The sequence below is a fragment of the Didymella exigua genome (assembly GCF_010094145.1).
Source record: "Didymella exigua CBS 183.55 unplaced genomic scaffold M421scaffold_12, whole genome shotgun sequence".
NCBI lineage: Eukaryota > Fungi > Ascomycota > Dothideomycetes > Pleosporales > Didymellaceae > Didymella > Didymella exigua.
The window spans coordinates 132,660-147,150 of record NW_022984786.1 but is presented as its reverse complement, the minus strand read 5'-3'; the positions used below and the strand labels follow the sequence as shown (position 1 = coordinate 147,150).

The following is a 14,491-nucleotide window of genomic DNA, read 5'->3' as shown; positions in this document are numbered from 1 at the left end:
TCATTCCGAAGTTCGTTACATGCTCACATCATAATTCACATCCGAGCCCGTACCTGCGTCTGCCTCGAGCTTCAATGCCCCCTGTAGTCCGTTAGGTCCGTCATCGTCGAGCGCCGAGCTTGATTGAACCATCTACTTGCCCATCCCTAGAGTTGACCAGCAAGCTCTGTACCGACAAGATTGCAATCATCACAAACACTGAACACTTTCGGAAACACATCAGTATCTTCAAAACACAACATGGACCTCTACCGAGCTACCTTCGCCGGCTCGCTACTGTTGAATAGTCTAGTACTCCTACAAACGTACCGATCGCGCCGAACTGGAGATATTGAAACTACCAGTCCAGAAAAAGTCGAGCATCGAGGTCGGGAAGAGTCGGATAGAGAGGGCCTGCGCAAACTGAAATGGCGCTTCCTTCCAATTTACTTGTTAGTCAACGCTGCGGATTGGCTCCAAGGACCTTACATCTACCCAATTTACAAAGGTACGTTAGGGGAGCAACCGTCAACTTGAAAAGCTGCTCACTCTTCTAAGACGAGAAGGGTCTCCCAGAAGAGACAGTCGCATTCCTGTTCCTCATTGGATTCGTCTCCGCGGGTATCTCAGCGTCGTTTGCAGGTACATTCGCTGATCGATACGGCCGCCGAAGAGCATGTCTGGCGTACTGCGTGCTATATTCGTTCTCTAGCTTCACTCTACTCGCCGACGACATTCGTATTCTGTTCTTGGGTCGCGTGCTCGGAGGAGTCTGCGGAACCCTACTTTGGAGCGTCTTCGAAAGCTGGCTGGTCGCAGAATTCAATCAACTCATACTGGACGACACAAGCTCAGTACTCGGCGGCATATTCAGCGCCATGACGATTCTTAACAGCCTCGTCGCAATTTTTGCTGGCATTCTGGCTGAGGGGCTGGTTCGTGTGGTGGGAACTGCTAAAGCGCCCTTCATGGCTTCCATTGGATGCCTCTCTTTAGCCTTTGTTGCAATCTCAAAGTTCTGGGTGAGTCGGTTGCTCGGTCTGCGCGACAAAGCAAAGCTGATGTTCACAGGGCGAGAACTACGGCGCGAGCCACCGTAATACATCAGAAGATGCGGCGCTGCTCCAGCAAGAAGAAGCAGAGAACTCGGCTATGAGCACTACCAAATCGACCTTGAGATACATCTTCAGGGGTATTGACTGATGTCTATCGTCTGAACCGAATATTTACTAACACATGACAGATACAAACATCCTCGTCCTAGCACTGGTGTCGTGCTTTTTTGAAGGCTCCTTGTTCCTGTTCATCTTCTTCAAGTTCCCAGCTTTGAAGCTGTCACACAAGCTTGCAGATGCGAAAGATGGTTTGATATCCGACCCGTAATAACCAGTCCTTGACTGACTTGCTCTTAGATCTACCCTTCGGGCTGATTTTTGCCATCCTCATGTGCTCTATGATGCTCGGATCCATGCTGTATAACAACATCACGACCATATCTTCGAAGTTTCCGGCGAAGAAGGTCCTGATGGGCACCCTAGCGGTTGCATCAGCATGCTTCTTCATTCCAGGTCATTTCCGGGACGAGCGCGTGACACTGTGGTGTTTCTGTGTCTTTGAACTCTGCTGCGGCGTCTACTACCCTGTCATGGCATCGATCAAGGGCAAACTCATAGACGACACCTCACGTGCGAGCGTATACACGGTACTGCGCGTTCCCTTGAATGCTTTTGTTGTGCTCGCCTTGAGCACGACCAAAGAAGGTAAGCCAATACTCTGCCCAGACATCGAAACACGGCTAATCTCCACAGGCGAATCACACCGTGATGCAGTGTTTACCACATGCAGTGGGCTGTTGTTGGTGGCTGCGCTTGTAGTGCACAAGATCCTAGCCTGAAGTGTAATGATAAGCCTCACAATGAACTGCCGCAAATAGACTATCGAATGACCATGTTCGGACCTACCTCCCACCACCTCGTATTTACCCGTGACGTCAAATTAGTGAGATCGCCTCCCAGGAGAGTTTCGCGAGCCACGCAATACCCTGCTGATCCCGTTGGGTGAAACACGGCTGTGGGGTCCAACGGCCCACTCTTCCCCGCTGTTCGGAAACCGAGCATGACCACTATGGGCCACGGCCTGGAACTAACACCAACGTTCATCCTCGCATACTGGAGGGCATGATTCCTCGGCATATGTTACACCTGCCTAATCGGTGCGACTGATCTTCATACCGCATCGTACGGAATGCTGACGGTGACGGCGAAGCATGTCAAAGCGACTTGGTGATACCTTTCGAGTCTCACGCACAGGTGCCGCCCATATATCCCGCTGTCTTCTGCACTTGGCAGAAGGTGGTGTTTGCCCGAGCCCGTTGACAGAATGACCTGAACGGAGCTGCTTCACTTGCTGTGTCATTCACTCCTCAACTTTCGTTAGTAGGCCCGTTCAACACCTGAGCCTACACATTCACGACCCTGCTTTGTTCTCCTTGCTTTGAGAACTCTGCTTTAAACCACCATTCCTTCCACATCGTTATCATGATCCGGTCATCGACAGGTCAGTCGGCCTTGTCGCAACAGGCAGGCCTAACAGCTAACAGTGTCCTTAGGTCGATTCGCCGCGATAGCGATAGTTTTTCTCTTCATTGTAGCACTTTTTCAAAACAATGACGCAGGAACATACGCCTTCCTACCCTCTCTATCTCGGTCATCGAAGCTGCCCTCATACCCACCAACATGGCTGCGCGAACGCATGGCCCTCTCGGAAAAATCATGGATGAAGAGCGTAGAGCTGCGCGAGAAAATGGCGCAATCGCATCCAGCGAACCCTAAGATTCCTTTCTTTCCTACCGACTTCTTGAAGGTACGTCGTCGATTAGCAGGCTCAACATAACTAAACTAACTTTCCCGTTGTTCCCTTTCACTATTTGGGATTTCTTCCCAGCGACCTGGACCTGCCCGCATGACTTCCAGCGGGTCGGCCGCCTCGGTGATGGAGGCAAATGGGTTTGCGGGATGAGTATCTACGAGAGCCTACCCGAGCCAAAGCCTGTTAGCGCCGAGGCCGTCGAGGTTCGCGAACCAGCCATCGCAGCCGCCGAGTCTGGTATTGTCGTGTACAGCTTCGGAATCAATGGCGAGTCATCGTTTGAAGCTGAGATGCTCGAGCGTGTTCCCAGCGCACGTATCTGGGGCTACGACTTCTCCGTCGACGGATGGGGAAAGCAGATCCCAACGACCGAACGACACCGCACCTTCTTCAAGAAGGTTGGCCTCGGCAAGGACGACAAGCACAAGGCGTCGCCTGCGTTCTGGACACTGCCGGCGCTGATGAAGGAGAACAACCATACATACATTGATATCTTGAAGATCGACATCGAGGGCAGCGAGTACGATGCACTCGACACATTCATGGATGCATTTGATGGCGTCCAAAGTGCGAGCGGCAAGAGCGTACTCCCTATTGGCCAGGTTATGATTGAGCTGCATCTAGGCAACGGGGATTCTGCCGACGAGAAGGTCGACTTTGAGAGGTTCAGGAAGTGGTGGGAGAGGCTCGAGAGGATGGGCATGAGACCTGCTTGGATCGAGATCAACCTGTTCGCTGTCACGCTGGGCAATGCCAAGAGCAACCCCAGGTGTACTGAGTACGTCTGGGTCAATGCAAAGGATGAGAGGAGTGTACTGTGGAGACAGTAGAGCGCTGTGGAGTTGATATGGCTGGTGTCACAGTTGATTAACATGCATTAAATGGAAGTGTTATTGCTCAGGAAAGGATGACACATTTCATGTTGATTGTTACGCAGAACTGCATATACGCAAAATCCCCGATTCAGAAAGTCCATCTCTCCGTTGTACAATCTCCTGATGGAATGTGCGAAATGAAGAATGGACATGTTACGAGTGTTTCACGCGGATCAGACATGTAAGTAAGGGGCGGACGGTCTCTTCTCTTCTTCTTGTCAAGCGGTAGTACCTACCTATGGTGTGTTGTACCTTCCTTGCAGCCTCTGCTGCTCTGTGAAAGCCTTTTAATGACCTTAGGATATGAGCACTGCTTCTGGCAAGGTACGGACCTACCCATCACCTACGATGGCCAATCGATTTCTCTTTCCTGCGTAGAGAAGATTCCTACAGTAGGTATGCAGTATTCCGCTCCAGAACTTTGGCTTGGCTGCGAGGCGCGACTAGGGCCTTAGTAGCGGTAAGAAGTACTGTGAATCCAACAATTTAGAGCTATCTGAAATGCAAGACACGAACGGGCAGAGGCTCTGCTGTCTTGTTATGCTGCTGTTGCTTAGTGATCCACGCATGAGCACCCTTGATTCCTTCTTGTCGCTATCACGTCCTCGAACTATCATCCTACAACTGGCATCTGAAATTTTCTCCTATGCCGGGACGAAAAGCGCTCTTTTGACTGGCGTACTTCCATTCGTGGCAGATGATCATACCGTAGCTGGCCGTCGTACCCCAGCAGATCGTTGGGACCAAGTCGTAAAGGCAGCGTGCTTGAGAGTGAATAAGTGTGGTGGTCACTGTTATGAAGAGGAGTAGATGGAAGGAAAACGCTGAATACCTCCTGGGTGATAGGGTGGGGGACGCGTGTGGTCGCGATCAAGGGGCGCGAGGCGCGCGCACAGACCAAGAGAACCAAACCTGCCGTTCTTATCCACGTTGCTTACCACCTCCTCACCACGAGAACACCTGCCACGCGGTGAATGCAGCATCGCAGCTGAAATGAAATAGCTTGGAACATCTTGGCTCACAACTTCTCTATGTGTAGCTAGAGTAGGCAGGTATCACACATATGTGGCTGCGAAACGAGCACCTGCGATCGCGAAAGCCACAGGAACCACACCTTCTGTTCCTGAATTATGTGATTTAGTTTCGCCTCTGATCTAACTTGCTTTCCAACCCTCCTATCCTCCACCTGAGCATCGACTACCTCCCGTACTGCACATAAGTTGAGCCCAACTCCAGTCACTATACTCGCCATCTTTAGCAATCAGAACAACACGAATCCTTTCAAGCAGCTTTGATCATTCAGGCTGAACCATGGACTCAGTCCTGCAGAACAGAACCGCCTATCTCGACGAGCCTGGGGCACCACTGGTGGTTCGAGATGCTCCCTTCCCAGAACCCGGACCCGGAGAGATCGAGGTCCGCAATGCTGCCATTGCTATCAACCCTGTTGACTGGCACATGACAGACAGCGGCATTTTATTAAGCACTGGCCTGCTCTGGTCGGCTGCGACGTAGGCACGGGCGTTGATCGCTTTAAGACTGGCGATCGTGTCATTGGGTAGATTGGTCGCTGTCGAAGCCGAAAATACCTAGACTGACGCGCGATCTGACAGCCATGCCATCACCCTGTAGAGCGGTCGCCCCCAATTTGGCGCTTTCCAGCTGTATATCGTCGTTTCAATATATAAGGCGGCTCAGCTCCCTCTCTCTATTCCGTTTACCGAAGACATCGTGCTCCCGCTTGCACTTGAGACGGTCATGTGTGCTCTGCACTTTGACCGCCGCAACCCACTTCCCACTTCCTGCAAGCCATTTATACCCAGTACTAACATTCTCTTATCCCTTCTTGAAGGATGCGGTGAAATATTCGGCAGGAAAGACAATCGTTGTCTACGGCGGCTCTTCCTCTGTCAGTTCTGTCACCACTCAGCTCGCTGAAACGTCTGGACTTCACGTCATCACCATCGTTGGCGCGAGGAACTCTGGTATGTCGAAGGAAAGTGGAGCAGCCGAGTGCTTCGATCACAAAGACTCACCCTTGGTCAAGCTAGTCGAAGCGGTACGTGATTTGGGGGGCGAGCTCGTCGGTATAGTGGAAGCCATCTCGATCCCCGAGACTATCACAATCGATCTGAAAATACTTGAAAACCTCGGTAGAGATCACCTCGCGCTTAATCGTCCCCACATGGGTGAAAATATGGTGCCGGACAACGTGGAGATTGGCATGGTGCGATCTGGCGGTGTCAACGAGATTACGGATTCCGTGTGGCGAACATACGTCGGGGCTGCCTTGAAGTTTGGCAAACTCAAATGCTTGCCGCCACCTACCATCGTTGGCAAGGGCCTGGAAGTAATCCAAAAGACACCCGGCCTATTGGAACAAGATGTGAGTGCGACGAAGCTGGTTGTGGAGTTCGAGCAGTCAAGCTGAGTGGCAAGGCTCGAGCATAGACCATTCACCACAGGCTGATAATCTTTAGTGCGCTGACCAATACCACAGCGTCATCCCAAAGATTGGTTACTGCACTATAGTGTTCTCTGGTCAAATTTCATCTTCTGACAGAAATTACGGTAAAGCTGTCGTAAGGTCCAGTCATCGCTCGGAAGCAAGAACGGGTTCTCAGCAGCGAGCGTGCCGCTTTTCGATGGAACTCCTGTCCTCAACTTCCATTCTGCAATGTAACGTCTGCGTCTCGCTCGGTGAAAAGAGTAGCCCAGTTTTTTTCAATCGACAGCTGCACAGGCAACAACCGAGCTTCGCGCAGTAGAGAAGTGCCATGACAAGGAGTGGGATGGATGAACTCGGCGTCGCCTGCATTTCGACGCTCTGACTATTGCAGTCAAAGGATCCGGCGTGTCAGTGCTCTAGTCCGTTCTGTGTTTCAATTGGTGCATGGCGGCGACTCTGCAGACCAGCTTCCTTGCCTCCGGTACGCGTACATTCCAATACGGAGAAGATTGATCCAAAGACTGGACCCGCGGTGCTCTCAGACGAAATAGCCACGGTGTCATACCGCATTCTAAATATCTCAAGAGATCTGACTGACGCACCACAATCTCGAAAATGACGCTTCTTCTTTCTTTGCACGGCATAATACATGTTCGATATATTTGAGACCTCACGGCGGATCTAATTCGGTGTGGCTGTCTGTACCTAGTGGTGCTACGAAACCTTGGTCCAGATCGTTCCCACCCTCTTTTCCTCTCGCATGGCAGAACACGGATCTTGCACCTCTTGAAAGAAGCACGAATCCGGGCACAAATCAGTTCACCATGTTCAATTCCGAGGCAGGCAGAGTATTGTGCACAGTCACTCACCAAAACACGCTGCATTTTGATCGAGCCTGCTTGGCAGCGTCGACGAGGTGGCATTTAGGGCACGATATGCAATGATTGCATTCATACCTCTATGAAAGGTCATATAAACCCAGCATACATTTCAAGGGGTCACGTTCCTAGCCAGTCTAACGTTGAGCTCGAAAGTGGGAGCATTCACCCTCAAGAGTGGGCGGCACCAAAACCGCACTCTGATTGGCCAATGGACACAAACGGCCCGCTGTGCACTCAGAGCCGCCTCCACAACTTTGCACAAGTATCAGACGCTCCACGATTATCTTTCGCTTGTCAGGAACCCGGTGATTCAACCCTGTGGATTCCGGAGTAAATAGCGCCATTACAGATAGGGGAGATAGGATACGCTCTACGAGATAGGCGTAAGCCTGAAACGGATTGGCTTGTCCCACTCTCGTGAGACTATGCCTTGGGAATGCAAGCCGGAAGCTGCGCATGGACACGCACACGTGTGTGGAGAAGGTGTCAGTCTGATACATAACGTCGCACTCGACATGTTCACCGACCCTAGGCTTCCGGATCCTCCTTTCAAGAGGTAGTCGTTCAACTGCGACCTCGAACCCATCACATAAGCATCTCGAGTCATCTCAGACACGAATCGGGACATAATTTCGATTGGAAGCTCATGGCTGAGAATAAGACTGCGGACTTCGCCATGTCAGAGAAGATGGCCGACCTTGAGAAAGCCGATGTATCGACGCATCGGTCACCATCCACCGTCGAACTCGGCATCAGCCAGTCAGTAAATGGTCTCCAGCGCTTCTGCAACAAGCTAGATGCCGTGTGTGGTGTCGAGGCAAGAGGAATCGAGAGGATTCCAGAGGAGTTGCGTGAAAGAGACATGGCATTGAAAGACTATATCCACATGTACACGATGTCAGTGACTCGAAGCTGGCAGGCAAGTCTCATACTGACAGCATGACAGCTGGTTCTCGATGAATTGCACAGCCAACCAACTGACTCTGGGCGTGCTTGGTCCCGTCACCTATGGCCTGGGCTTGACAGACTCGATCCTTATTTGCATGTTTGGAACGATCTTTGGCTCAGTCTGCACCGGCTACATATCCACGTTCGGTCCTCGGTCAGGTCTCCGTACACTCAACGTTGCCAAGTACACAATGGGCTGGTGGCCAGCAAAGCTTTGCGTCATTCTCAACTTAGCTATAGAGATTGGCTATGGACTCATTGACTGTCTGGTCGGTGGCTTACTATTGTCCGCTGTCAACGGCGGCGGTATGTCCGTCATTGTTGGCATTATCATCGTCGCACTCATCACATGGGTTGTGGTCACTTTCGGTATCAAGTAAGTTGAGCTTGGTGGTCGTCAATAACATGTCTGACGCAGAATCTAGATGGTTCTACAAGTTCGAGCAGTTTGTCTGGGCGCCCACCGTCCTGGTCCTTTTCGTGCTGATCGGTGTCGCTGGCCCGCACTTCGACACCCACACAGTCTCCCGAGGTACTGGCGCAGCCCTCCACGGCAATCGCCTCTCCTACTTCTTCCTTGTCGCATCCGGGCCGCTCAGCTGGTCCTCCGCGTCCGCCGATTACGTCGTTTACTACCCAAAGACCACAAACCGATGGGGAACTTTCGCAGCAACAACATGTGGTATCACCACCGGCAAGCTGCTCATTGAATTTCTAGGTATCGGCCTCGGCTCTGGTTTACTCCTCAACCCCACTTGGGAGCAGGCGTTCGACAACCACGGCATTGGTGCTTTGGTCGTCGAGGCCTTCGGCCCACTCAACACCTTCGGCAAGTTCTGCTGTGTCATCCTCGCTGTATGCATCGCCGCAAACAATATCCCCGGAACCTACGCCGCTGCCCTCAACTGGCAACAACTCGGTGGTCCATGGGCGAAGATCCCACGCCCGATCTGGAGCACATTTACTTGCATCGTCTTCACCATCGTCGCAATTGCTGGGCGTGACTCGCTGTTCAGTATTTTCATCAACTGGCTGAGTCTGATCGGTTACTGGACGATTATCTGGATCACGATGACTTTCCAGGATGAGTTCATTTTCCGGAAAGGCAACTTTGACTGGGAGATCTGGAACCGCAAGGATCTGCTCCCGCACGGCTTTGCTGCGTTGTTGGCTTTCATCGTTGGCTGGGTCGGTGCAGTGCTGTGTATGTATCAGACGTACTTCACGGGACCGATTGCGGCGCTCGTTGGCAATGGTGCGGATCTGGGGTTACCAGTGGCTTTCGGTTTGACGATGATTGTGTATCCGCCTGCCAGGTGGCTGGAGCTGAAGTATGTTGGACGCTAGATTCAGATGATTTTGTCACGGTCCGTTAAACGTATATGCTTTTCTGCCATGCGACTATCTAGCTGCAACAGCTAGCCGTGCTTTGCAATGGTGTTCCTAACCTGATCCTCTAGGGTCTCCAACCCATCATCAAAGTAGATTTTGCCGTTATCCCTGCTCTCATACAACGTCCCGCCCTCGGTCCAGATACGTCGTAGCGTAAGCGGTGTCTTCGAAGGCCAATCCTCTTCCCAAGCCTGCTCCTCCAACTTGCTCAATTCTTCCAACGGGGTGTACCAAACCTCCCACTTCGAGCCGGTCTGTTTCTCAAACTCGCCAACCGACTCCTTGCCCGTTACCGTGAAAGAATTAACCCTCAGGATCCTTTGTGACGAATCGGATGGTGTCTTGAGGGCAGCAACAAGCAACCGACCGACGTCGCGCATCGTCGTGAAACTGACCTTCTCCTCTCCGGTGCCCAGAAGTGTTGCCTTCTTGCCCTTAGGATCGAATGAACCAATGCGCGGGTCCTTGTTCGGCGCAATGAACAGGTCCGAGTACGGTCCCGTGACGAGGTACGTGATTTTGAGCTTCTTGACGTTCTCGCGGATGTATTTGCGTACTTGCAGCTTCAACTGATGAGGCTTTTCGTTGGAAGATTTGGGACCGTATTCAATGTCTGTGCCGTACTCGGAGGGGTAGAAGTCCCGGATGGAAGACGAGGCTTCGGCGAGCTTGAGAAGAGGGATCTGAGTCAGGATGGCGTTGCGACCGAGTGCTGAGACGACGGTGTCATATCCTGCTGATGGTCAGTGTGGCTTTAAGGTGTAACGTGGGGCTATCTTGATAGTACCTTCGTACGCTTTCTTGATGTCCACCTCGGAGTTCACATCTCCCACATTGATATTAACGCCCTTCTCTCTCCAGCCATTGATCTCATCTGGCTTATTTTTTGCAGTCTCAGGTGATGTGAACAGACCGATCTTGTCGAATGATGACTTCGCGTTGACTATCTCCTGGATAATGTACTTCCCAATTACACCAGTCGCACCAAAGATGAGGATTTTCTTAGGTGTTTGGGGTGCCATACTGACTGGATGGTACTGGTCAGTAGTTGACGATGGATTTATTGGGACTTCTGCTGATTTTATAGTCTCGAGGTTGTGAGGCTCAACACGTAGGGCGCGGAGCGGAGCACAGGAAGTGCGGGGCAAACGGAAACACAACGCTTCGTAAGCAACGGTAAAGAACTTAATAACACCTGTGGCTGAGGCTTAGCAAGTCACTCATGACACCCAGCGGCTCGACGAAGGTATGAAGGTCACTTTTGAGATGTTTGAGCTCACGATATCTCCCATGTCATCCTGGGCCGGCATCACGTCATCGCCTAAGTGCACATCACAAACCAGTGAGGAATTGAAGTCTGGCCAAATTTGATTCAATCCATGAGTTGAATGAATGAAATAATCTTAACTATTAAAGTGGCCGTTCCAGGCTCACATGCTTTCCCAACAAGCCGCCGTCTCTTAGTGGATGTAGCGGAACTCTGGGTGACGATAGCCAAGATCCCGAATCTCCTCCTCGTTCAAGCCGTTGAGACGATGATCACGACGGCCCAAGTCTCTTTGCTTATTCTCCCACTTCGAATAGAAGATACCAGTAACGGCCAGGATCAAAACGCAGATCTGGCCGACCAAGTTGATTGTGTGACCGGTCGGATACTTGGGCGCATCCTTGGCGGTATATGTCCATGTCGACAGGATACCACCAGCTGTGCCGAGCGTGACAACGTATGCTGTAGAGACAGCGCGGACAGACGGATTGCCGGCGTTGTTGGTTGCCCAGGCGAGGAAACCAGGACCTCCGGGGAACGCGCCGATCGTGATCAAGAAGATACCTCCATAACGGACGTTGGGGTCAGTGGCCCATCGCAGAATGGCGAATCCAGCAATCGCGGGGATCGTGAAGATGGCAAGGTAGATACCGCGGCGGTTGGTCTTGTCGCTGATGAAAGCGATGGCGATGGCGACAAAACAGGCGCATACATAGGGAGGAACAGAGTAGAGCTGGGCCTTGGTGGCAGTCCAGCCAAGATCGCTGAGGATGGTGGGCTAGAAAGCGATCAGCAGCTGCAGCAGCGTAGGTTTCCACAGCACTTACCATGAATAGAGAGATACCCTGGACGGTAATATTGATACAGAAGAACCCCAGAGCGCAGATGTAGTTGGTGATGTTGAGTACCGCTCGCTTTATGTGGCGAGGTCGGGTCTTCTCGTGCTCACCAGCGCCAGTCTTCGAGATCAGACGCTCATATGCAATTCTGCGCTCGCGTTCGTTCAGGAAATAGCAATCCTTTGGACCTGTCGGCATCACGAAAGGTGCAGCGAAACCAACAATCATCGTGAAGAGGCCTTCGAAGAAGAAGATGTTACGCCACTCGTGGATCCTCATGGACGCGATACCCCATTCAGGAATGCGAGCCAGACTGCATACGGTTGTTAGATCATTGCAGCAAAGCTGATAATGACGACTTACCCTGTGGCCAACAGACCACCGAAAGCACCAGCCATACTGGCAGCAGAAACGTAGATACCAATGCGGAACAAGAGCTCGTTGCGCTTGTAAAAGCAGGTAATGAAGAATGCGAGACCAGGCATGACACCGCCCTCGAAGACACCGAGTATGGCGCGCGCAGCTAGGAGACCTTCGAAGCTGTTGACGAAAGCAGTGCAGAGCGAGACGAAACCGAAGCCGGCAACAAGCAACGGCAGGTACCATTTCGGGCCGATCTTCTTCAGCAAGATGTTGCTGGGGACTTCCACAAACATGTAGATGATGTAGAAGATGGAAGTCACCCAGTTGAACCGGTAGCCAACAAGATGAAGGTCCCTTGCCATGCCTTGGATGCGCGCGTTTCCGATATTTGTGCGATCGAGGAAACACAGTAGGTAGAGGAAGGTCGTCAGCGGTACGATGACTCTGTCGAGCTTGCGTCGCACAGCTGTCTCCTCCTCTTCAGTCCATGTGAACTCATCAGTGGAACGGTCACTGGGGGAGGTGGTTCTGTCCTCGTCTGGAGCTTCGATGTCAGCGCTGACACAACAGTGTGACATTGAGATTGAACATACAGAGGACAGACTGGCCCTTTTCTTCATAAGACATATTGATGATGGTCTCTGAGTACCTGAGATGGATGACGATAGATCAGAATCTGTAGAATTGCTCTGCCGTCGCTGTGGCCCCACACAGTTCAACTGAGAGTCAGAGGCGTGTTCTGTACGTCTGGGGTAAAGAATATGGGGAAGAGCACAGTCCATATAAGAACGGCTGTCCGTAACGGCCTGCCTTCACAAGAAGCTGAGGGTCTTCACCGCGAGCGCAAGATTCTGGGTGAAAGTTTCGGCAGTTGTTCTGAGGTAGAAACGATTAATTCAGGTATCGACTAGCTCTACTTCGTGAAGATCCGAATCTCCCGCGGCGTGTGAGTTCATTCAAGCAGGGCTCTCCACCGAGCATGTGCTTACCGAGCCCATACAGGACCTGCAGCGAACGCCGCCAGCGTATAACGGCGCTCTGCTTGGCTGGGCACTTTGCGAGTTTGCGGGGCAGTTGCTTGGCTAGCATGGGTGGACTCGTTGCGAAGCATGGGTGGCAGCGGAAGACTTGATTTATCATTTGCTTGGCAATGCGGAAACGACTTTGGCTTCGGCAGAATTGGCCATCTATCTCGGCAGATAAACACGACGCTTTCTGCATTAGCTGGGTGCGAGACTACACGGAACGATGGAGGCGTTCCGACAAGTCTTGAAGTAGATGGTTTAGGCGCGGTCGCGGTCGGATTCTGTGCAACGTCTTAATGAGTTTTGTGGGTCGTTGAAAATCGTAGGGCCTTATCTCGGCGTTGAGGCCAGGACTCAGACGTCGATCAAGCAAGTTTGCCGGATAGCCGCAGGACAGCGAGTGAGCTCTTGGTACGATTATCAATAACGGGCCTGGAAGATATATCTGGAGGCTGAGTTTCCATGTTGTCGAATGCTGTGTCTTGCGGTGTCAAGACTGTCGCTTGCCGAGGAACGGCTCTAGGTTTGGGTCGTGCGTGCCAGGCCTCATCTTCAGATACTTCTCCGTCGCAGAGCCATTGCAAATATCAAAACAACAGCATTAGGTATCGATTGTGACAGACTATCAGACTACCTCAGACTGATAGCGCTACTCTTGAAGCCTCATGCAAGCCTCCCTTTCAGCCGCAGCAGCATCAGAACCGGCTGGACTCACCGGCGCATCGGCCGACGTCGGTTGTGCACTACTAGACAGCATGGTCGGTTTCAGCGGCTTCAATGGCTTTCTTGTGTTGTCTTTCACCTCAGGCTCCACGGCAGTTGAGCATGGGTGAGTATCCTCGGTTTCGGTAACCGGCGACTGCGCCAGGTCCGGTACATGATCAAGCGCTGGACGATGCATCTGCCGACGCTGTTGACGAATGGTCGGAAGACGCTGAGGAGATTGTGGAGATGATTCCGCCGGCCAGCAATGTCTCGGCTCAGTACTCTCATCTGAGTCTGAGTCTGAGTCTGACTCGGCGATGAGGGAAGCAACGGCAGCAGCAACTGCGATGACGTTGTTGGAGGTAGTCCGGAGATACCAGCTCATAGACTGGGAGAGGCAGAAGCGTGTTTCTGGGTCCATAATTTGTGAGCATTTGCTAACAAACGGTGGGCAGAATGATATTTGCTGACAAGTAATTTTCAGATTATAGTAATCTATCTACGAAGTAAGCCGTACAGCTACGAGGCTCAGTTTTCGTCTCCTCTGAAGTACCCCTCGCGCCGAGGACACATTTCGAGCAGTCACCTTTGTCTTTCGCAGGAATCCTCTCTTAATGTTCACACTTCTTGTTTACACACGGTCAAGGGTCGAATATGCGGTGGCCGCAGCCGTACATGGTAACGAATTCGATTCACATGGTGTGAGAGCCTGCATTCGCCATTGGCGCTCGCTGGCATGCTGCGTATCTATGTGTCTGGCGGTCACTGAGACATAACTACACAAGACTCCTTCAAGGCAGCGTTTAACGTGACACGCCTCGCCTGCTCAAATTCCATAACCTTCGCAAAATCCCAATTTGATCTCACCCAACCCAGCCCCAAGCTGGCCTCGACGGGAAT

The 14,491-nt window shown here is 51.9% G+C and overlaps 7 protein-coding genes across 7 annotated transcripts; 4 read left to right on the top strand and 3 right to left on the bottom strand.

The window, feature by feature from the left end:
• Positions 1-240: 240 nt before the first annotated feature.
• On the top strand, positions 241-1,873 carry M421DRAFT_61601 (major facilitator superfamily domain-containing protein 5; the record flags this gene model as incomplete). Its single annotated transcript, XM_033595896.1, has 6 exons — positions 241-487; positions 538-1,001; positions 1,051-1,171; positions 1,223-1,342; positions 1,392-1,739; positions 1,788-1,873. The coding sequence occupies 6 exons, from the start codon at positions 241-243 to the stop codon at positions 1,871-1,873; spliced, it is 1,386 nt and encodes a 461-aa protein (XP_033449093.1).
• Positions 1,874-2,154: 281 nt separating this feature from the next.
• On the top strand, positions 2,155-3,808 carry M421DRAFT_420077 (uncharacterized protein). The gene is made up of 3 exons (XM_033592347.1): positions 2,155-2,535; positions 2,588-2,841; positions 2,892-3,808. The coding sequence occupies exons 1-3, from the start codon at positions 2,517-2,519 to the stop codon at positions 3,675-3,677; spliced, it is 1,059 nt and encodes a 352-aa protein (XP_033449092.1). The 5' UTR covers positions 2,155-2,516; the 3' UTR covers positions 3,678-3,808.
• Positions 3,809-4,740: 932 nt separating this feature from the next.
• On the top strand, positions 4,741-6,577 carry M421DRAFT_390668 (uncharacterized protein). Its single transcript, XM_033589990.1, has 3 exons — positions 4,741-5,233; positions 5,357-5,482; positions 5,532-6,577. The coding sequence occupies exons 1-3, from the start codon at positions 5,034-5,036 to the stop codon at positions 6,151-6,153; spliced, it is 948 nt and encodes a 315-aa protein (XP_033449091.1). The 5' UTR covers positions 4,741-5,033; the 3' UTR covers positions 6,154-6,577.
• Positions 6,578-7,528: 951 nt separating this feature from the next.
• M421DRAFT_420073 (uncharacterized protein) lies at positions 7,529-9,416 on the top strand. Its single transcript, XM_033592346.1, has 3 exons — positions 7,529-7,949; positions 7,999-8,376; positions 8,426-9,416. Exons 1-3 carry the CDS (start codon positions 7,699-7,701, stop codon positions 9,345-9,347), a joined length of 1,551 nt encoding a protein of 516 aa, XP_033449090.1. The 5' UTR covers positions 7,529-7,698; the 3' UTR covers positions 9,348-9,416.
• M421DRAFT_420072 (NAD(P)-binding protein) lies at positions 9,342-10,627 on the bottom strand. Its single transcript, XM_033592345.1, has 2 exons — positions 10,180-10,627; positions 9,342-10,125 (listed from the first exon to the last, which is right to left on the bottom strand). The coding sequence occupies exons 1-2, from the start codon at positions 10,412-10,414 to the stop codon at positions 9,419-9,421; spliced, it is 942 nt and encodes a 313-aa protein (XP_033449089.1). The 5' UTR covers positions 10,415-10,627; the 3' UTR covers positions 9,342-9,418.
• A 122-nt stretch (positions 10,628-10,749) lies between these two features.
• On the bottom strand, positions 10,750-12,620 carry M421DRAFT_140908 (MFS general substrate transporter). Its single transcript, XM_033587475.1, has 4 exons — positions 12,455-12,620; positions 11,862-12,399; positions 11,487-11,811; positions 10,750-11,437 (listed from the first exon to the last, which is right to left on the bottom strand). The coding sequence occupies exons 1-4, from the start codon at positions 12,486-12,488 to the stop codon at positions 10,853-10,855; spliced, it is 1,482 nt and encodes a 493-aa protein (XP_033449088.1). The 5' UTR covers positions 12,489-12,620; the 3' UTR covers positions 10,750-10,852.
• Positions 12,621-13,506: 886 nt separating this feature from the next.
• On the bottom strand, positions 13,507-14,295 carry M421DRAFT_420070 (uncharacterized protein). Its single transcript, XM_033592344.1, has 2 exons — positions 14,076-14,295; positions 13,507-14,017 (listed from the first exon to the last, which is right to left on the bottom strand). The coding sequence occupies exon 2, from the start codon at positions 14,010-14,012 to the stop codon at positions 13,536-13,538; it is 477 nt and encodes a 158-aa protein (XP_033449087.1). The 5' UTR covers positions 14,013-14,017; positions 14,076-14,295; the 3' UTR covers positions 13,507-13,535.
• Positions 14,296-14,491: the final 196 nt, after the last annotated feature.